The sequence below is a fragment of the Thalassophryne amazonica genome, chromosome 10 (genome assembly GCF_902500255.1).
Source record: "Thalassophryne amazonica chromosome 10, fThaAma1.1, whole genome shotgun sequence".
In the NCBI taxonomy this organism is placed as follows: domain Eukaryota; kingdom Metazoa; phylum Chordata; class Actinopteri; order Batrachoidiformes; family Batrachoididae; genus Thalassophryne; species Thalassophryne amazonica.
In genome coordinates this window covers 117,262,373-117,286,284 of record NC_047112.1, presented here as the reverse complement: position 1 = coordinate 117,286,284, position 23,912 = coordinate 117,262,373, and the positions used below count along the sequence as shown (strand labels likewise).

Here is a 23,912-nt window from a genome sequence, read left to right as displayed (position 1 = left end):
CAAGAGAAATTCAGTTAAATGTGAGATAGCAGGAAAGAAACTATTAAAATAAATCAGAAAGTATTCACATTTCAAAAGCTGAAATCAGAAAATCTGCATATTAAAAGGAAGATTCAAAATGATTAATCAGTTATCAGAATAGTTGTCAGTTAATTTAATAGTCGATTTATAACTAGTGAATCATTACAGCTCTTTTGGACACGGAAATAATCAGAAACATGATGAAACATGTAAATGTACTGTTTTATTTTAACCAGGTTAGTCCCAGTGAGATCAAGATCTCTTTTACAAGGGAGACCCGGACAGTTATAAAGTTTCCAATTGACCTAACCTGCGTGTCTTTAGATGTGGGAGGAAATGTGAGCACCCGGAGGGAACCCACGCAAACACGGGGAGAACGCACAAACTACACACAGAAAGGCCACATGTGGGAATTGATCCCATGACCTTCTTGCTGTGAGGCAACAGTGCTAACCACTAAGCCACCATGCTGCTAGAAGTATTTAAAGAATGATTTCAGTGGGTACTGGCATGTCCTTAAACTTTCTACATCAGACAACTACATTGACTGATACTGTTACAACGTTTAAGGCCCCATAAAAAAAACCCATGAGTTTATCATACGCCCCGCCAGCATGCCGAAGTTGTCCCACATCAGTTTTTTTTTTTTCTTTTGGTGAATTTCATTGACGGCGGTACAGCTAGTGCAAGAACCGGCATGTCCACTAGTATGCAGGGAGTTGTAGCTCTGTGCTGACACATTCTTTTCCATGTGCTTTCTGGCAATTTCACATCTTCTTTTGAAGAAAATCCTTCTCTCTTGTATCAGAGAAAACTAAAAAATAAATAAGTAAAAAAAAAAAATCACTTTTTTTCTGATGTCAAGGATAATAAAGTTTTTTTTTAATGGGGCCTAACCGGTGTGTGTGTCTGTGTGTGCAGCTGGTCTCAGTGTCTCCTGTGTGTCCAGCCAATTCTACTGGAATACCCACTCCAGCCCAGCTCACCAAAACCAATGCCCCGGTCCATGTAGATGTAGGAGGGCACATGTATACCAGCAGCCTGGCTACCCTCACCAAGCATCCTGAGTCACGGTGAGTCACTTATGAGCCCAAACATTCATTACTAATCCTCGTATGAAACTGTACATTTCTTTTTGGTACTTTTTCAGACCAGGGATGATATGCATAGAACTATGTGCGGATTCGCAACTAAAGTTCATGTAGACACAATGGCAGAATTGATCATACTTGTTCATTTTGGCACATTTACAAAGCCATGCACACACAGGGGCCACTTTTGTGAATCTCAGTCATCAGGAAATTGGACACATGTGCATGAGCCAGCTTCTTATTCCCATCATTAGCCATGAATGGATGTAGATACACTTTCAATTAAAAATGTGTATGTAAAAATGTTGTGTGCACCAGAGGTTCTTAAAAAACCAGTGAATGTGAAAATGAGACACCCACCAAAGAAGTGGAGAGAAGGAAACTGGATTGCAGAGGACTTTGTCACAGACCCTTAAGCAGACATCCACACTTCTAAAAGTGAACAGTGCTTCCTGGTAGCCGTCAAAGCTAAGCAGTCACATTCAGCCCATTCAGAAATGTCATTAAGAGCTAAGGTTCTGGCAACAGGGAGGCAGTCCAAAGAGCAACAATGGCCAATGAACAAACAATAAAATGGAAGATTGACAAGGAGATATAAAATAAAGAGAAGTACTTCAGAATGAAATATGCAAGAACTGGAATTAGAAAAACATCATCCAGAATAAATAATGACCAGAGACATGAAATGGATGGTCATGATAGAAGTCAAGAATACGGGACAGGTCAAAGATATTACTAGCTGGCTACCATGTACGCTCCTCATGACCACAACCCTTACAGTCGACCAACAACTGATGGCTCTTACCCCAGTGGTGCACAGCCAGGAGACCACAACATGGTAACCACTGGTTCACAACAAGTGGATAAAGAGAACTAAAGTGGCTTCCTCTGAGACGTGTGAAAAGTGGAGTGCACAAGTTTACAACAGAGGGGCAAATGACCTTTGGAAACAGGACAGGGACCAATAAACTGAGGAGTCCATCTGCGACATGGAACACTGAGAGACAGGTTGTGTTGAAAGTGCTGGAAGTGTTGAACCAGGACTTAAATACTGCTCCATGGCACACCGCCTGGAAACACAGAAAGAAAGGCAGAACCAGCAGGAACCTGGTCCAGGATGGTGTTCACCTGCTGCTGCTTATCCAGGAACTCCCTCTGAAGGCTGAGGCCTGCCGGATGTGGTCTGCTCCGGCTGGATTCGTGACATTGGGCAGAAACTCCTGTTACGACCAGATCCAACTGGAATAGAACCCAAATGCAGGGAGCAGAAATGAATGAATGAATGAAATAGATTTATTGTACAATACGTAATACTGCAAATGTGCAAACAGGATTTGGGAATTAATCAGGAGGTCTGGAGCATGGAGACCCAGGCTGGCCCACTGTAGAAACAGGACTTGCAGTCTGATGGAACCAGAACCAAGAATGTGGAGTGAAGTGAACAAGGAGTGATGATGGCGAGATGATCCAGGTGGAACGGTGTGGAGATGATGATGAAGTTCAAAGCCTATGGAGCTGACGAGGTGTGGGATCTCTGGAGGTGAGGTGCAGACACAGGTAAGTGATGTGTTGAAGCACCCAAGCACAAGTGGAGCACCGGTGGACTCACATTTCAAACTCAGATAATTAGCTGAGTGCTGAAAACAGAAGGATGCGTAGGAACGCACTGAGCTTGGGATTTCAGAGAAATGACTGAGTGGGAAGGCACAAAAAACTATGAGAAACAACAGAGAGGCCAGGTTACCAGGTAATGAGAACTGAGTTCCTGGCGAAGGTGGAAGTGTTGAACCAGGGCTTGAATACTGCAGGATATGATGGAGATGGTGTAGTGCTTGCGAGAACAGCACAATGGGAGCGAGACTTGTTGCGTTTCACTAGCTAGATTCACCCAAAAACTAAGAAGAAATGGAAAAAAAACCCACACTGGATTTAATGTAATATTTACAAATAACAACAAAAGGAAAACCTTAACAACAACAACTCTTGGCGGATGTGGATATCCGGAACTGACAACAGTGGATTGCATCACGGATTTAGAAGACTACATCGGCCAGCATTACCAGGCCTGCTGCTCGGACATGGCTTCCCTGGTACACAAAGACGACAACAATCCATGTAAACGTAAGAAGAAGGATTCCTCTACAGACACGGAGGATCTCCAGACAACAGAGGTGGAGGTAAGTGCTTCGTTTCATCAACATGACGTTGGATTCGTTCATGGCGTTACACACAGAAATTAAAGACACGCAGGCAAGCCTCAATTTTGCATATGAAAAAACAGAACGGCTGGAGTCTGAAAATAAATCACTGAAAGCATCAGTGAATTTATTAACAAAAAAAAACCAGATATGCTAACCAAAGAGAACAAGAAGGCAAATGAAGCAATACTGGATTTTCAGTCTAGGAGCATGTGTGACAACTTCATTTTTTTCAGGGATACCAGAAAACCCGCCTCAGATGATCTACAAAGCCTTTAAAAAGACTTCATGTTCTCCAAGCTCACACCTCCTTCCACTACTGTTGACAACATCACCAAAGAGCAGAAGACCTCGGCCCAGTGTCGCCAAACTGATTACAAACATAAAGACCTCATTAAAAGCAATGCCAGAGAGCTCAGAGGGACCAACTTTGGAATAAACAATCAGTTTCGAAAAGAAATTAAGGACTGCAGAAAGATTCTTTACCTGATCTTGAAACAACACAGACAGCATAACAATCATGCGTACTTGGTGGTAGATAAACTTTATATAGATGGTCAGCTGTATCAGAATCCATCCACAACCCCTTGGCTTTTCTGAGGATGTCCGCAGTGTTAAGAAGATGAATAATTTAAACACACTCCCACCACACGCACAGTCTCTCCTTAAAATACACACGCACCTTAACTCACTTACACTCACTCAGTATGCACAGGTGTGATTTATGTTATATGCTTGTCATACTTGTGTCCGTTTGTCTTTTCAGAGAGCCCTTCCAATATGTAGTATCAGAATTCTTTTTTCTTTAATATGCATCCTCTAAATTTGGTGTCATGGAATGTACATGGCATTCGCTCACAGTCAAAGAAGGTAAAAATCATGAATCACATCGCAAAATTAAATGTAGATATTTGTCTTCTACAAGAAACACATCTATCTAAAGCAGAGGAAAATTTAATGACCGGCCCAATATTTAGTCAGTGTTTTGTTGAGCTTGTTATAACAGCAGACAAAGAGGAGTCAGTATATTAGTTCATAGAAGAGTTCCATTCATTCTTAATAACTCTGTGACAGATCCTGAAGGTCAGTATATAATAATAACCCAGGCAACTATTTCTAGTGAAATATTTACAATTGTTATTTTATATGCTCCAACAATGATGACCCAACCTTTTTTCATACATTGTTTTTGCAGATTTCTAATTTAATGGCCAATTCACAGTCATGATTGGAGCGGACTTTAACGTTGCTTTAAACCCATCTTTAGATCGTTCCAGTTCTCCAACATTTGTAAGACTTTCTCAGTCTGCTAAAACTATAAAGGAGTATATGGATGACTTTGGGTCGCCACAGCAAATCCAAGGTGGATCTGCATGTTGATTTGGCACAGGTTTTACGCTGGATGCCCTTCCTGACGCAACTCCACATTACATGGACAAATGTGGCAGGGGTGGGATTTGAACCCAGAACCTTCCAAACTGAAACCAAGCGCATTAACCACTTGGCCACCACCCCTGCGTCTGGTGGATAGATGGAGGATCAAAAATACAATGACAAAGGAATACACATTTTTCTCTCCTGGACACCAGTCTCATTCTAGAATAGACTTGTTCCTCTCTAGTAATTCTATAAGTCCCAAAATTCATTCAATTACTATCAGCAATCATGCTCCTGTGTCACTTTCCAAACAAATAGAATCCACTATTAAACCGTGTCACTCATGGCGCTTTAACACCTCACTGTTAAAGGACTGTGAATTTGATAAAATCATAAGAAGAGAGTGGGCAGACTTTATAGAAAGAAATGACTCTCTGAGTGTTTCTCCTTCTTTGCTTTAAGAAACAGGAAAAGCAGTAATTAGAGGGAAAATTATTTCATATTCTTATAAAAATAAAATGGAACATGAATTAGAAAATGACCTTGAAGAAAAAATTAAACATTAACAAATAAATATGCTGCGGACGCAAGTGATCAAACTTTGACTGAATTAAAAAATGCAAAATTCCAAAAAAAAAAAAACAGAGTTCCTCATTCAACAACTTAGATATAATAATTTTGAACTCAATAATAAATCAGGTAAATTTCTGGCAAATCAACTACAACGCAATAAGGAAAAATCAAGGATAACATCTATGAGGGATCAGACTGGAAACTACGCAGTCGCCACAGGAAATTAATCAGATATTTAAGAACTGCTACAGTAATCTATACTCATCTGCAAATACACCTAATCCAGTAGATATCCAGTCCTTCCTCGACAACGTAAACCTACCTCAGCTATCTAAAGACCACACAGATACATTAAACACACCTGTAACTGTCATGTTTTGGCACCAGTCTGGCCTGGTCATGTTTTGTCCCTGATTGTTTTTATTTTTTTTTTTGTTTTTTTTTTTTGTTTGTTTTATTTTTCGCTTAATGATGACGTTATCAGCGAGCGACAGGCAGCCATTCTGCTACAAACACACAACAGATGGACTAAAATGTTTGATTTTAGGGTTTACAACTGTTTCTGACCATTAAACATTGCTCACTTTACCAGCAAAAAAAAAAATGTTATTGGACTGAAAGTTATCGGAACTAAATTTATCGGAAGATAATTGGTTCGATGATGGTTTTAAAACTTATTTGAAAATCTAATCCACTAGCAAAAACATTAGCTTCGATAATTATCTGTTATCGGATTAGTTGGACTGTGCCCACCACTGGTGGTTAGGTTCATCATCTTGTCAGGTCCTGTTCACTTTGCATTTGTCTAACTGCACTATCTTGCACCAACTTCTCTCACCTTCACTCCAATTCTGTCTGCTTTGTCTCACTGCACTATCTTGCACCAGCTTCCCTCATCTTCATTGTAATTCTGTCTACTCTGTCTTCCTGCACTCTCTTGACTCCTGTCTCACCTCTGTCTCATTTTCCAGAACTTTCCATGACACCTGCGTCTTGTTTCCCTAATCACTGCACCTGGATTCATTAAAGGTTGACATTCTACCAATAACGTGAGAAGACTTTTCAATCTCATTAAGAAATCACAGCGTAGCAATACAAAGGCAATAGTGCTGTCATTGGATGCAGAAAAAGCCTTTGACAGAGTCAGCTGGAGTTTTCTTATTAGAGTCCTTCATAATTTTGCTTTTGGAGAATCATTCATTCATTAGATCACAATTCTATATCACTCACCAAAGGCCACAGTCACAACTAACGAGATTACATTTCAGAGTTACACTTCAAAGAGGGACGAGACAAGGCTGCCCACTCTCACCACTATTATTCGCAATATTTATCGAACCACTTGCGGCTGCAATACGTCAGAACATTAACATCAAGGGTATCAACTCCTCTGGCCACAAAATCAATTTATATGCTGATGATATCATACTGTATCTCCAAGAACCCTCACAATCACTACAGGAAGTATTTAAACTGATAACTACTTTTTCACAATTATCAGATTACTCTATTAATTGGTCAGAATCAATGATACTTCCTTTAACCAAGGATTCATGAAATCCTGCACCACAAGATCCACACTATACCTTTACCAATGGCAGTATTAAGTACCTAAGCATAAAGATCGCTTCTAAATTAGTAGAGCTGGTTCACCTGAACTTTGTCCCTCTCACTGACAAAATCTGTAACGATTTGAAACGATGGAACAATCTCCCTGACTAGCAACTATCAAAATGAAAATATTACCACAAATTAATTACTTTTTCAAAGATTCCTTTCAAACCCACAGTTAAATGGTTTCAGTCTTTAGATTCTGCTATCTCAAAGTTTTAAAGCTAAAATTAGTCTCACTACTCTTCATAAAAATAAATCTCAAGGTGGTCTGGAAGCACCAAATTTTCTACATTACTATCTGAGTAACCAGATACAATACCTGATCAGATGGATTCATCCTGATTCAGTCCACAGCTCCTGGATAGAATTAGAACAGTCAGAATGTAACAACATCAAACACTCAGATTTACCCTTTATTTGTCGGCATTCATCCGTCTCGAGAGACAATGGTGTATCTCCTTTGGTCAGCTACATTTCCTGGAGTGGTTGTGCAAGCCGATGTGTGAGTGACAATCTCTGTCACATCTGGTGTAGACAAATGATGTTGACCGTTGTGCCGGTTGCACAACGGTCAACATCATTTTAAAAATCCATTGATTTCTTCCACTCTGAGAGCCTGGTGGAAAACTTTAGAAATAACAGACTCACTCATGGAAATCTATATAGATGCTCCTATTTCGCACAACCCAGACTTCAAGACCAATAAAGCAACTCTTCCTGTCAGTACATGGGAACAGAAAGGAATGACGCACCTTCACCATCTCTTTCCTTGGAGACACAACAGTCATTGAATTGCCAGCTAAACAATCTAACTGACTAATCTGACTATTGACAAAAAACTATTTTGCTGAATTAGAAAGATAAACAGTCAGTCACTATTAACCACTGGTCATACCTCCTTTTTGAATATATATCAATGGAAAAAATATCCACTTCATTAGAAACCAATTACCACAATTTAATGAAACGTGGTCCTTACTTATCAACTCATTAAATTTTAATTGGAATTTGGAGGTCTGATTTAGGTCTGATTAGGGAATGCCACTCTTTCATTGCTTCTCTCTTGTGCTGCAGATCCAGGTTGCAGCACATTGTGGTACACTTGTGTTTCAGAGAATAACGTTATGTGTGTGTTTTTTTAATGTTTGCATTGGTGGAGGTGAGAGCTTGTATCTTTTAAAGTGCGTGGCCACTTGGGTATGGTTGGGCTGTGCGGCCTGATGAATGCGCGGATGGTTTGGCTGTCCGGGTGGTGGGGTCCGGGGTTTGCTTGGGGATCCGGGCTCAGGGGTGGTGCTTTGCTGGTCTGGGGGTGTTGCCTTGTCACTCTGTGGGCTTCCGGGGGGTAGATCAGGTGCCGCCCATGCTCCCTTCTGGCTCTTCCATTGTGGAGCGTGGGTGTGCCTCCATGCCTGGGGGGAGGCGGGTTGGCCTGCATGGGGGGGCTGCTTGTCCTGTTGGGGTGGGGGGAAATTGGGTGGCCATCGTCCCTTTTCGTGTGGGGGTTTTGTCTGCTCTGCCATTGGAGGGCTGGGGTCTGGTACCTGGGCAGGGAGTGGTGCATCTCCCTGGAGCTCGTCGTATATGTGGCCCTCCATGCCCCTGCCTCTCCATCTGGGTTTTTGGGGCCCGCCTGTCTTCCTCTGGCTCCTTGTTTGCCCCTGGCACTCTTGGGTCTCATTCAATTTCAGTTTCAATTTATTTTCATTTATATAGCACCAAATCACAACAGAGTTGCCTCAATGCACTTCACACAGGTAAGGTCCTACCTTACCAACCCCCAGAACAACAGTGGTAAGGAAAAACTCCCTCTGAGGAAGAAACCTCAAGCAGACCAGACTCAAGGGGGTGACCCTCTGCTTGGGCCATGATGCAGACACAAATTACAAAACAATTCACAAAATGAATATACAGGAAATGCTGTTGGTGCACAGGACAGGAGGGTCGCCAACACAAATACAACTCCCATCTCTGGATGGAGCTGCACCTTAAACAGAGAGAAAAAAACTGAATTAGGCATCAGAAAGACAAAAAATACTGTATAATTTGCCGTTTACTAATAAAATGGATTAAAAGAGTAAAAAGCGTAAAACAAAACTGTACCAGTATGCTAGGCACATCAAAGGGAAAATAAGTACGTCTTAAGTCTGGACTTGAAAGTCTCCACAGAATCTGACTGTTTTATTGATGCAGGGAGATCATTCCACAGAACAGGGGCATGATAAGAGAAAGCTCTGTGATCCGCAGACTTCTTATTCTTAGTCTGGCTGCAGCATTTTGAACCAATTGGAGAGCCATAATGCTAGACTGTAGTAAACTAGAAAATAGAACATTGCAGTAGTCCAATCTAGAAGAGATAAACGCATGGATGAGGGTCTCAGCATCAGCCATAGACAGGATGAGACGAATGTTTGCTATATTTCGCAGGTGGAAGAAAGCAGTCCTAGTAATATTTCTAATGTGGAGGCCAAAGGACAACGAAGGATCAAAAATTATCCCAAGGTTCCTCACTTTGTCAATGTGATGTATGACACACGAGCCGAGGCTGAGCATTAACTGGTTGATGCCGATGTCTCACTGGACCAAGAACCATCATTTCAGTCTTATCAGAGTTTAAAAGTAGGAAGTTTCTAGACATCCAACTTCTCACTGATGCAAGGCAATCTTCTAAGGATTTTATGTGAACGAGATTATCAGCAGTTATCGGCATGTATAACTGAGTATCATCTGCATAGCAGTGAAAGGTAATCCCAAAACACCACAATATGTGCCCAAGGGGTGCTATATAAAGGGAGAAAAGCAGGGGGCTTAAGACAGACCCCTGTGGAACCCCAAATTTTATGTCACTAAGGATAGAGGTAGTGTTACTGTACAAAACACAGTGAGAACGACTGGTCAAGTATGACGTCAGCCATGCAAGGGCACTCCCAGTAATCCCAAAATGATTTTCCAGCCTATCAAGTAGAATATGATGATCCACTGTATCAAATGCAGCACTGAGATCTAACAGCAACAGAACCGTAGTGGTGTCCGAATCCATTGTAAGCAGAATATCATTCACCACTTTAGTGAGAGCCGTCTCTGTGGAATGATATTTTCTAAAAGCAGACTGCAGTGGCTCAAAGAGATTATTCTCAGTAAGATAGTCCACGAGCTGCCGTGACACCACTTTTTCCAGAATTTTGGAGAAAAATGATAGATTTGATATCGGCCTATAGTTGTTAATACACTAGGGTCAAGATTAGGTTTCTTAAGTAATTACTGCAGATTTGAAACATTGAGGAACAGATCCAGAAGTTAACGAAAGATTAATCATTTCCAGCACAGTCGGCCCAAGAGTGGGCCACACGTCCTTAAACAGTTTTGTTGGTATAGGATCAAATAAACAGGTTGTGCTTTTTGTTGACGTTACGAGTTTCGTCAGCATGCCTAGTGAGATACTATCAAATTCTGTAAATCTGGGTAATACCTCAGTAATGGCGCCCACCTCAATAGCAGGGTGTAGTGGCTGGATTAAGGCATGCTGGGATATGTTTAACCTAATGTCTTCTATTTTCTTCTCAAAGTAATCCAGGAAATCTTGTGCTGTAAAAGGAGAGCAAACTACAGGTGGTTGTCCATGCATAAGTGTTGCCACCGTGTCGAACAAGAACTTTGAGTTATGCTTGTTTTTTTTGATCAAAAAGTAGGTCCGCTTTGTAGGCTTAATGCATACTTATAGTCTAAGATAGCATGACGCCACGCAAGGTGGAATACTTCTAATTTTGAACAACGCCATTCCCGTTCTAGACCTCTTGCTTTATGCTTGAGGTCACGCAGATAATCATTGAACCAAGGTGACTGTGATTTGGGGGAGCGCGGTTTTAACACAGGTGGTGCAATCATGTCACGTGTAGCTTCGAGTTCAGTCTTAGTTGAGGAGTTGATGCATCGCCGTAATGATATATAAGGTTGTTGTTCCACTAAACACGGCAGCGAAACTGTAAACTTAATAAGTGAGTGATCAGACACCAGTGATGTAAGAGGCTTGATGTCAATATTCGGGACAGCAACACCACGTGTGAGAACCTGATCCAGGGTATTTCCACTAATGTGCGTCAAATCCCGAGTGCATTGCCGAAATCGTAATGCATCCACAATTTCCATAAATGATTTGCAGAGGGGATCAGAAGGCTTATTTATATGAACGTTAAAGTCACCAATGATCAGAATGTTATCTGCCTGAGTTGACAAGTTAGAGATGAATGCACCAAATTCATCTAAGAATTCAGAATATGGGCCAGGAGGCCTATATACAGTGACAAAGTAATAAGACTGATTTTTATTCTTCTGACCTTGACAATGCATAATATCCTGAGCAGAGCGGAGAATCAGATGCTCAAACAAGTTATATTTGTAATCCCCAACAGCTAATAACCTAAACCTAGATTTATAAATAAGAGCAACACCCCCGCCTTGCTTCGCATCACGAGGGACGTGGCTAAATGTATATGCTGGTGGGCAGGCCTCATTTAAGGGGAGGACAGCTGTAGGTTTAAGCCAGGTTTCACATAGCCCAATCATATCTAAGTGATGATCAATAATTAGATCATTGATCAACAGTGATTTTGAGGATAGTGATCTTATGTTAATGAGACCCAGTCTAAGGACCTCAGTGGGGCTGACAGTTGAACTGTTTGGGTTTAGGGGTGGTTCCAGAGTAGCATATATAAGATGCCTAGAAGTAGGTTTAGGTTTGAGACATTTCACGTGTGTTGTAGGTAGCAGACACAAAATCTTTGCTATTGCTGGAACAACCACTGGGCCATCCTCAATTTCATCATCATCCAATATAGTAATGGGTATTAAGTTTGGAAAGCATATCCCTCTATGATTTTTATGGACATGACTACGGAAGCAGGCCACAGTCTCAACTTGTTGAAATTCCCTCCCTGGAAAATAAACTGCACTATCACCATAGTGGATTTTCTGCACTAATTTCCCCTAAGCTAATGGATTCTACACCTACATTTGTCATAAGCCTTGCAGGGTCTCTAATCACCTGCTTCGTGGCCTGCTGTAGATTCCTAATGTTACCCTCCCTGTAGAGCTCTATCTATGTTCGCAGACAAGATGGCAGCGCCTTCTCTAGTAGGTGGAGGTCATCCTGCATCAGCAAGTCACGGCGGCCCCAGAACGAAGGCCAGTTATCAATAAAGCTAAAGCTTTGCTGTCTACAAAACTGTGCCAGCCACCTATTTAACAATGTCAGCCTGCTAAACACCTTACCAGTACCCCGGGAGAGGAGGGGACCAGAGACTATTAATCGATGCCGACACATCTTTCTGGCAAGGTCACAAGTCTTCTCTATATCCATTTTTGTGACCTCTGAGTGCTTCATCCTGATATCATTGGTGCCAACGTGAATAACTATGCGACTATATCTCATGTCATGTTCCTTCGTCTGTCTTCCCTTCTGCAGCGTCAGCGCCCTAAGATGAGATGCAATATCGGGAGCGCTGGCCCCAGAAATACATTTAACGTCAGCCGTCATCTGTAACCTGACTTTGCAGGTGATAGAATCTCCTATCACTAAAGTCCGATGTTTCGGCCTGGAGACAGGAGTGGAAGTCACTTGTGGGCTCAGAGAATTCACATCAGGCAAATCCAAGGGGGAGAACCGATTCACAGTTCGCAGTGGTGAGTGTGATCTGGGTGGCACAACCGGGCACCAAGCCCTACAGGGCTTTCTCCGCCTAACCACAGTCCAAAAGCTGTCCTCCACAGCCGGTGTTTCTAAGCTGATGCTAATGGGCTCGCTAGCCGGCCCAACACTAACCTCATCTGGAGTACCCATAACATCTAACTCCACTGAGCTAAGAAGCTGCTCTAACTTACAGACATGGCTCTCTAAGAGAGCCACCCTATCTTCCAACTTCTCGCAGGGTATACGGAGGGTGTAAAGTAGGATTAGTAGTGTACTTTGTGCACTAAGAAATTCAAGAATGTAGCCAAGCAAACACGAGCTAACCAATAATGGATAAGCTAACCACTCCTAAGTCTCACACAGACAGAAGTAAATGAATTAAAATTCACAGCAGTTACACTGAAAAACTAACAGAAGTATTAAACAGCTAAAAAAGAAGCAGCTATAAAAGTAACGACGGGGGAGAGGAGGAGTCGACCTAGATAGCGGAAAAAACATTCCTAAAATTAACACAAGAGTAAAGTGCTAAGCTAAAATTCACAAGTTACACTAAACAGTTAATTAACTAACAGAAGTATATAAAAAATTAAATGAAAAAATGAAAACGGGGGTCCAAAATAGCTAATGCAAGCTAACCGCTAGCAAAAATGCTAGCCACTCCTAAGATTTACACAGGAGTAAAATAATTACTTAAAATTCACAGCAGTTTGACTGAAAAACGAACAGAAGTATTAAACGGGTAAAAAAAAGAAACAGCTATAAAAAGTAACGATGGGGGAGGGGAGGAGTCGACCTAGCTAGCGAAAGCTAACAGCTAGCAAATGCTAACTGCTAGCAAATGCTAACTGCTAGTGAATGCTAACTGCTAGCGATTCACAACAGGACTGTAGTTAACTAATGTTAAGAGTAGATACAATTAATAACCAGGAGAGTTCTAAACAGAAATAAAAGAAACGTATACAACCGTGTGAAGTTCAGAGTAGCGTCACAGCAACAAACAATCCGTCGGAAGCAACACAGCACATCCCTCATCTCACGTCTTCCCTGGTTGGGGGACTGCCCGGTGGCGTGGCTCATCCTTCTCCGGCTACCTGGCCCCCTGTTCACCTGTTGGTTTGTTCTTCCCCTGTGTTTCCGGTGCTCCTCCGGGAGGGGATGGGGTGGGGTCTTGTGGGAGTCCTGCTGGCTGTGTTGGGGGAGTCTCGGGTGATGGGGGAGTTTCATGTGCTTCCTGGCTCAGGGGTTTTGGTCTCGCCCCTTGTCTGGCGGCTGGATCCCGCCCTGGTTGGGCTTGGTGATCCCTGCCCGGGTTTTGGGTTCGGTCATGCTGGCTCCTTGGCCCCTCGTCCCCGCCGCCGCTCACTCCTCCCTTTGGGGGCCGAGGCCCAGGTGCACAAAAACAAAAAAGTCGATCAGTTTGAACATTAATATCTTGTCTTGGTGGTGTATTCAATTGAATATAGGCTGAAGAGGATTTGCAAATCATTGTATTCTGTTTTTATTTACATTTTACACAACGTCCCAACTTCATTGGAATTAGGGTTGTATATATGCAGACAGGGGAAAAAATGATGAGTGTCAATTGCCGCGATCAGCTCTGCAGCACACCACCTGGAAACACAGAAAGAAAGGAGGCAGGACCAGTAGGAACCAGGTTGACACACAACAGCACCCCCCCCCCCCCCCCCCAATGGGAGCCCCCAGGCGACCTACCACGGTGGTCAGAATGGTCCCTTTAGAAGTCCCAGAGGAGGGAAGGGTCCAAGATGAGGCCCCATTTCACCAGGAGCGATCATTGGGTCCATAGCCCTCTAAGTCCACCAAGGACTGATAGCCCTGGCCCAACAATGAACATCCAGGATTTTGTTGACTGTGCAGGCTGGATGGGTGTTCTGGTTTGATCAGGGTACGTGAGATGACAAATCCCAAGAAAGAAACTGTGTCCTGATAGAACTCACATTTCTCTCCTTTCACAAAGAGGTGGTTCTCCAGCAGCCACTGGAGAAAGCAGTCTTCCACTCGTCCTCTGACACGCACCAGGTGGTTGGCATTCCTCAGATCTAATTTTGTGAATATAGATGCCCCATGCAGGGGACTGAATGCAGAATCTAGTAAGGGAAGTGGGTACTGGTTGCAGACCATCATTGCGTTCAGCCCCCAGAAATCTATGCAGGGGCGTAGAGTGCCGTCTTTCTTACTGACAAAAAAGAAGCTGGCCCCCAGGGGTGACGATGAGGGTTGTATCAACCCAGCCGCTGGATATAGGTCTCCATTGATTCCCTTTTCAAGCACGAGAGGTTGGACAGGTGACTGGACGGGTACATCGCACCCAGAAGTAAATCAATGGCACAGTGGTAATGACAGAGCATGATCTTTGCTGAACACATCAGCTAGATCATGGTACTCCATAGGAACTAAAGACAGATCAGGAGGTGAACTGACTGACACCCTGGCTTAATGTTAGGCGGCACTGATAAGCATAGACCCCCACTGTGGAAAGCTTAGCTCCACTGGGAAATAGCACCAGTTGGCCAATCGATTCAGGGGTTGTGCAGGATTAACTAGGGATGGCCTAAAACCGTGGGGGAACCTGTTCACTCCCTGACCTGTGTGGTCAGGGAGTGAACCTGGCCCAGGATGGTGTCCAACTGCTGCGGTTGCTTACCCAGGAACTCCCCCTGAAGGCTAAGGCCTGCTGGATATGGTCTGTTCCTGTTGGATCCATGATACTGGTCAGAAACTCCTGTTACGGCAGGACCCAACTGGAATAGGACCAAAATGCAGGGAGCAGAAATAAATGAATGAAACAGATTTATTGTACAGTAAGTAAAACTGCAAATGTGCAAACAGGATTTGGGAATTAATCAGGAGGTCTGGAGTGTGGAGACCCAGGCTGGCCCGCTGTAGAAACAGGGAGTCGCAGTCTGATAGAACCAGAACAAGGGATGTGGAGTGGAACGAACCGAACCAGGAGTGATGATGGCAAGATGATTTGGGTGGAGCGGTGTGGAGATGATAATGAAGTTCAAAGCCAGGTGGCAGCCTATGGAGCTGACGAGGTGTGGGATCTCTAGAAGTGAGGAGCAGACAGAGGCAAGTGCTGTGCTGAAGCACACGAGCAAAAGTGGAGTGACGGGGCGCTCACAGTTCAAACAGATAATTAGCTGAGTGCTGAAAATACAAGGCTGTGTATGCACTGAGCTTGGGAGCTCACAAAAATTACTGCATGGGAAAGCATAAAATACTCTATTAGAACCAGCAGAGAGGCCAGGTTACCAGCAGTGTTGCCACAGTTACTTTGAAAAACTAATCCAATTACTGATTACTCCTTGAAAAAGTAACTTAATTACTTTACTTTACTTTACTGATTACTCAATTTTAAAAGTAGCGAAGTTAGATTACTAGTTACTTTATTAGTTACTTTCAGGGCTGCCAACAACACTCACCTGCCACCTCAACATGAAAATAACACATTTTGCCAATACTCACTTTATAGTCACCCTTTCTTGACTTCAATGGACATAATTACTTGTTTTCTAAAAATAAAATAAAGACATCTTTCTTGACCTCATATTTAACTGCTGACAGCACTGTAACAGTAAAACTTAAACTTAAAATTTCTGACCAACATTGTTCATAAATGTAAATATTAAATTCTTTCTAACATTTTTCTAACATTTAAATTCTTTCTAAACATTTTAGTTGTTGAAATTATTATTATTATTATTATTATTATTATTATTATCATTATTATTATTATTATTATTATTATTATTATTGTTGTTGTTATAAGTAGTATTAGTAGTAGTAATAGTATGAAAAAATGTCTTCAAAAGTGGACCTTTAATCTAGGGTTGTTGTGGGGATCCACCCCCCACACCACCCACCCATCCACTCCCCCTTCCCGTGTGGATTCGTGTCCGGCTTGCTGTCTGATCAGAAGAATGGATAATGTTTATTTATGCAGAAAACATGACCGTATTGACATGGAAGAAAGTTTATCAGTGTTTTTTACATCATGTCGCCCTCAGAAAGAGACATTAGGTGCATTTGGGTGGAAAAAAAGTGTATTTGTTGATAACGCATCACAGATCAGCAGTTTTTAGCGAGGACTTGGAATGCCACAGAGCTTTAAATAAAGTTAAAAAATATCGTTAAAATGCCTTTTTAAACCCATAGCTCTGAGCGTCACTGCACTTTGAGAGAAAACTGTTGTTCAACTTGGAGCTGCTGCACAGAGGAGGAAAAGCTCGCAGCTCGCTGAAAGTGGGTGTTGGGCAATATGTCTCATGGCCATGTTCTCGGTTCATTTGATAACTTCTTATCTCCTCTGGGACACCATGGTGCATACTGTTCTTTTGTTTACCATGCCACACAGACAAAATAGTTTTACTTTTACACATATCGTTTATATACAATGCGAGCAGTCACCACACATAAATGTCAAATGCAACATTTTTCAACCAATCACATAACTTTACTAATCCATGCTGAGGCCAATGGCCCACCCATCTGGGTGCAGAGCTCAGGAGAGGCAGAAGAGGCAGACCGAGTGCTGTGTGATCGGCTTGCAAGCTGTTGTAGCAACTTGCTGTTTAGTGAAGGCATCTTTCAATACTACATCTAAAACTGAAGTCTGTTTCCTGTCAGTTTTTGAGTCTTCTGATTTCGCTCCCAACAAACTACGCATTAACCCAAGAAAATTGGGACAACCCCCTTACATGGGGAATGTGGACAGTTTATCCGAACACCGACCTCTAACTGCCCACTGGCCGGCTTTAATGCTGCAATCGACCCTTAATCCAAAAATAATGCACAGTGACTTGGGTGACTTGGAGAAGCAACTTTAATCCGATTACTGATTTGTAAAGATAACGCCTTAGATTACTCGTGTTGGAATGTTCCATGAAGCATGTCCAAATGTCCTCAGACCACTTAATGTTACAAACTGGATTTGACCATGTGGGTGGTTCTTGGTCTGCCGTGTGGATCAGTGGAGATATGTGTTTGGCTGAGAAAAGTGGTGCATTGACGTGTTAAGCGGGTAAAGTGATTGCGTTGTTATGTTCAAGCAATAAGTGTCATATCAAAACTCTGTGATGAATGTGTTTGTGTCAGCATGATAAGCAAAAACAGAACATTACATGGTGCCGAGGTTTGTCCCAGACACATATGAAGCCCTTGGTTTTATCAGTTTAGACTGCACGCAAATAATGACATTTGGGCATGGACGTGACTCTACGTAAAGCAGTCTGTTCAAATCCAGTTTGTAACATTAAGTGGTCTGAGGATATTTGGACATGCATCATGGAACATTCCAACATTTGTTACTGAAAAAAGTGGTCAGATTAGAGTAACACATTACGAAGTAACCATTACTGGCATAAGTGGTTACCAGGTAATGAGAACTGAGTTTCTGATGAAGTTGGAACTGTCGAACCAGGACTTAAATACTGCAGGAGATGATGAGTGTCAGGTGTGGTGATCAGCTCCACTGCATGCCACCTGGAAACACAGAAAGAAAGGAGGCAGGACCAGCAGGAACCAAGGCAACACACAACATTGTATGTGTAGCAAGATGGATGATTGTAATGATTTTCAGCTGGTGGGTTAGGTTCTGGGGTGGTGGTCCCCATATTTAAAAAGGGGGACCAGCGAGTGTGTGCCACCTACAGGGGCATCACACTACTCAGCCTCCCTGGTAAGGTCTACTCAAGGGTGCTGGAAAGGAGGGTTCGGCCGATAGTCGAACCTCTGATTGAAGAGGAACAATGCGGGTTCCATCCTGATTGTGTAACAACCGACCAGCTCTTTATGCTCACAAGGATCCTGGAGGGTGCCTGGGAGTATGCCCACCAAGTCTACATGTGTTTTGTGGACTTGGAGAAGGCGTAAGATCGTATACCCTGGGAGATACTGTGGGAGGTGCTGCGGGAGTATAGAGTGAGGGTGTCCCTTCTCAGGGCCATCCAATCTGTGTACTCGCAAAGCGAGTTGTTCAGGTGCTCGGCAGTAAGTTGGACTCATTTTCAGTGGAGGTTGGCCTCTGACAGGGCTGCGCCTTGTCACCAATCCTGTTTGTGATATTCACGGACAGGATATTGAGGTGTAGTCGGGGGAGGAGGGTTTCCAGTTTGGTGGGCTCAGGGTCTCATCACTGCTTTTTGCAGATGATGTGGTTCTGCTGGCTTCATCGGCCAGTGACCTCCAACACTTACTGAATCAGTTTGCAGCTGAGTGTGAAGCAGCCAGGATGAGGATCAGCACCTCTAAATCTGAGGCCATGGTTCTCAGCAAGAAACCAATGGATTGCCTACACCGGGTAGGGAATATGGCCTTGCCCCAAGTGAAGGAGTTCAAGTATCTCTGGGTCTTGTTCATGAGTGAGGGGACGATGGAGCGTGAGATTGGCTGGAGAATTGGCACAGCAGGGGCGGTATTACATTCGCGCTACCGTACTGTTGTGACAAAAAGGGAGCTGACCCAAAAGACGAAGCTCTCGATCTACTGGTCAATCTTCGTTCCTACTCTCACCTGTGGTCATGAGGGTTGGGTCATGACCGAAAGAACTAGAGTGCAGGTACAAACGGCTGAAATGGGCTTCCTCAGGAGGGTGGCTGGTGTCTCCCTTAGAGATAGGGTGAGAAGTTCGGTCATCAGTGGGGAGCTCGGAGTAGAGTGGCTGCTCCTTCGCATTGAAAGGAGCCAGCTGAGGTGGTTCGGGCATCTGATAAGGATGCCTCCTGGGCACCTCCCTAGGGAGGTGTTCCAGGCATGTCCATCTGGGAGGAGACCCCAGGGAAGAACCAGGACTAGGTGGAGAGATTATATCTCCACACTGGCCTGGGAACGCCTCAGAATCCCCCAGTCAGAGGTGGTCAATGTGGCATGGGAAAGGGAAGTCTGGGATCCCCTGCTGGAACTGTTGCCCCTGCAACCTGAACCCGGAAAAGCGGTTAAAGATGAGTGATGAGTGAGTGGGTTGAGTTCAACCAATCGGTGCGGAAGAGTGTTTGTATAAAAGAAGGCAGAGTACGCTCTTTTCTCTCTTGCTCACTGGAAATCGACTGAAGGTGTTTGGATGTGTTTACTTCCACGATACTGTGAGGACAGGTAGGCACTAGCCACAGCTACAGGCTTGTTGATGGGTGTGTTGAGTGTTCATGTGAATAGTTTGTGGGAGTGTCACTGGTTGCACACTGCTGTGTGTGTTGGTGACGACAGGTTGTGCAATGCTCTGTCGCTGTGGTGATCATTTGTCTGGGTGTTGGGTCGTTTGCGACTGACAGACCAGTATGTAGCGGGGTGGCTTAGCTTCCTCCTTCAGCCATTTATGTCACTCATGTTTACTTGTGCAATTTGTAGGACTGCAGTGGAGCGGCAGTGATAATAGCCCAAGTTGTGGAAGGACGTCACTGCTACTTTGCTCTGATATTCTGCTAGGAGGTTTTGTCAGTGGATGGCCTGAGCGATGCTTTGGGGCCATCAAATGGTCCTTCGAAGGAACTGATGTTTGTGCCGTCTACTGTGGATTTCTTTCTTTCTTCTTTTTAGTATTAACAAATTGTCATTTTAAACTGTTTTATTATAAATTGTATTAATAAATATTTTTTGCATTGAACCACTCTGCTCTGTCTCACATTTGCAACAAACCTGTGTGTCTTGAGTTGGAGTTATTGTAATTGGTGAATTCCCTGGGTGAAATTCCTAGGGTGGTGTCAGAAGGCTGACCTATCATGATTCAAGATAATTCATCCACTTCGACACATATGCATCTCTGATGAATACAATGGCCCTGTTTAATCTACTAATTGAATGGCCAAATGTATGGGAGATGAAGCAATCTTTTATGACTTAGAAATGGAGCAGATTACCCTCAAAACCTTCCCAGTTTAGCCAGTTTTCTGGAAAGTTAAAGTTATCTGGAAAAATAAATATTTTATAATGACGGAGTGGATGACCCCTGCCTGTTGTGCTGATGCCTGTGCAGCTACACCCAGGAGTGCAAATGAAAGTCAGCTACGGCAGATGCAAAACAGACTATGCTCGAAGACTGGATCTGAAGACCTTGCTCCAGCGTTTGGTAAGGTTAGACCTTACTTGTGTGAATTTGGTGTTATATAAATGAAATAAATTGAAATTATGAATAAAATCCATCCATCCATCCATTGTCTATACCCGCTTACTCCATTTAAGGGTCACAGGGGAGCCGGAGCCTATCCCAGCAGTCATTGGGCATGAGGTGGGGTACACCCTGGACAGGACTATTCAAAATGCAATATTACACAAATAATGAATGTTTGAGTTCAATGGTAGGAATATTTCATGATGTGAAAGATGGAATGTTCCATTCAATGAGGCAAAGCCGAGTTGAATGGTATGTTCCAGCTTTCACCAAATTAAATATTCGTTCCATTACAAGAATGTAAAAACATTCATTATTTGTTTTATAGAACGGCTAAAATAGATCCTTGTCATTTAATATTATATTGATTTATAAACAACAGAAAAGGGACTTAAGGGCCTTTCAGTTTGCATGCTTTATCGGCTTCAAATATAACACATCCTTTTGAATCTGAAGCGTTGGTTGCGCAAGACTCTTTGTGGGCATTCAATGCGCTAGACATGTTGGGTGCATTGAACGCGTCTGGCATTCTGGCTTTTCTACAGCTTGAAAAAGCTGAGCAATCACCATCTTGGATTTACGTCTGACAGAACCATAAAAAACATGAAAACAACCAGCACTAAGAGGAGTCTCCGATAACCCTGCTGGGAGAAGCTTTTTTCAGCGTCTTTTTGGAGTGATGCCAAGCCGAAGGAGGCGTCAGTTAACTCATTTAAATCATCATCCATCAGCAAAACAAATTCTGCAATGTTCAGCTAAACGCCGACCCCACTATTGTGTGCGTGGGCAGGGTTTGCAGTGTGGAATGGTACACACACTGTTCTTGGCACATATAGTTATGTGCCAGTTTTTTCAACATGTCTATTAGACCCCATTCCTACCAGGCTGCTCAAGGAAGCCCTACCATTAATTAATGCTTCGATCTTAAATATGATCAATCTATCTTTGTTAGTTGGCTATGTACCACAGGCTTTTAAGGTGGCAGTAATTAAACCATTACTTAAAAAGCCATCACTTGACCCAGCTATCTTAGCTAATTATAGGCCAATCTCCAACCTTCCTTTTCTCTCAAAAATTCTTGAAAGGGTAGTTGTAAAACAGCTAACTGATCATCTGCAGAGGAATGGTCTATTTGAAGAGTTTCAGTCAGGTTTTAGAATTCATCATAGTACAGAAACAGCATTAGTGAAGGTTACAAATGATCTTCTTATGGCCTCAGACAGTGGACTCATCTCTGTGCTTGTTCTGTTAGACCTCAGTGCTGCTTTTGATACTGTTGACCATAAAATTTTATTACAGAGATTAGAGCATGCCATAGGTATTAAAGGCACTGCAGCTGCGGTGGTTTGAATCATATTTATCTAATAGATTACAATTTGTTCATGTAAATGGGGAGTCTTCTTCACAGACTAAAGTTAATTATGGAGTTCCACAAGGTTCTGTGCTAGGACCAATTTTATTCACTTTATATATGCTTCCCTTAGGCAGTATTATTAGACAGCATTGCTTAAATTTTCATTGTTATGCAGATGATACCCAGTTTTATCTATCCATGAAGCCAGAGGACACACACCAAGGCTGGACTATTGTAATTCATTATTATCAGGTTGTCCTAAAAGTTCCCTGAAAAGCCTTCAGTTAATTCAAAATGCTGCAGCTAGAGTACTGACGGGGACTAGAAGGAGAGAGCATATCTCACCCATATTGGCCTCTCTTCATTGGCTTCCTGTTAATTCTAGAATAGAATTTAAAATTATTCTTCTTATTTATAAGGTTTTGAATAATCAGGTCCCATCTTATCTTAGGGACCTCATAGTACCATATCACCCCAAGAGAGCACTTCGCTCTCAGACTGCAGGCTTACTTGTAGTTCCTAGGGTTTGTAAGAGTAGAATGGGAGGCAGAGCCTTCAGCTTTCAGGCTCCTGTCCTGTGGAACCAGCTCCCAATTCAGATCAGGGAGACAGACACCCTCTCTACATTTAAGATTAGGCTTAAAACTTTCCTTTTTGCTAAAGCTTATAGTTAGGGCTGGATCAGGTGACCCTGAACCATCCCTTAGTTATGCTGCTATAGACTTAGACTGCTGGGGGGTTCCCATGATGCACTGTTTCTTTCTCTTTTTGCTCTGTATGCACCACTCTGCATTTAATCATTAGTGATTGATCTCTGCTCCCCTCCACAGCATGTCTTTTTTTTCCTGGTTCTCTCCCTCAGCCCCAACCAGTCCCAGCAGAAGACTGCCCCTCCCTGAGCCTGGTTCTGCTGGAGGTTTCTTCCTGTTAAAAGGGAGTTTTTTCTTCCCACTGTCGCCAAGTGCTTGCTCACAGGGGGTCGTTTTGACCGTTGGGGTTTTTCCGTAATTATTGTATGGCCTTGCCTTACAATATAAAGCGTCTTGGGGCAACTGTTTGTTGTGATTTGGCGCTATATAAATAAAATTGATTTGATTTGTTTTGATTGATGTGCACACCTTTGTCTACATTTATAAGTGATAGAAATCGAATGACACATGCTGTGGTTTGGGAATGTGGGTTGACTTGCTAACATGTGTAGCCAGTGCTGCCTGCCTGATGTGTTGGACATATGCATTGTTTGTTGGTGGCAAACCCAAGAAAGTGCCAGATGTTGTCCCAGACTATCATTCACATGACCTCCACTTGCCTTAACCACTAAGATTTCACGTGTCAACACGCTCCTGTGGCAATGCTGGTTGTACATTTGCTAGATCTTCTCCAGAATCTAGCGAAAGGTAGAGTGTTCAGGGATTTGGTAACTTTTCATATATGTTCTTTCTAATTCCATAGCTTCCTCTTGTCCACTGGTTTTGATGTAGAACACTGTTGTCATCGGTGGAAAGGTTGGGGGCAGGTCTTGATGATAATGAAGTGTATTGGTGAGTTTGCAGGTGGCTGTAGAGTCCTATCTCTGCATTGAAGTTGCACCGGCAGTGTGGGCAAGCAATGAGGAGGATATCATCGCCATCCAGCCATGACCTATCTTCAGTACTCTTACCGAGGGAAGGAGGTTGTTTAACAAAATCTCACAATACATGACCCAATCCATCCTCCCTTCAATATGGTGCAGTGGTCCTGTCCCCTTTGCAGAAAAGCATCCCCAAAGTTTGCTGTTTCTACCTTCGTGCACAGTTTTTTTTATTTGTTTATTTGACAGGGACAATGCAATCAGACATAGAGCAAGCAGTGTTTGCAACTGATGTGATGCACA

General features: G+C 43.0%; 1 protein-coding gene across 1 annotated transcript in view; it reads left to right on the top strand.

The window, feature by feature from the left end:
• Nucleotides 1-937: 937 nt before the first annotated feature.
• The window catches only part of LOC117519401 (BTB/POZ domain-containing protein KCTD1-like), an 86,180-nt gene continuing 63,205 nt past the window's right edge, over nucleotides 938-23,912 (top strand). The window contains exon 1 of the mRNA XM_034180753.1: nucleotides 938-1,094. Coding sequence (XP_034036644.1) covers nucleotides 1,048-1,094 — 47 coding nt within the window. The 5' untranslated portion in view covers nucleotides 938-1,047. The remainder of the gene's footprint in view (nucleotides 1,095-23,912) is intronic.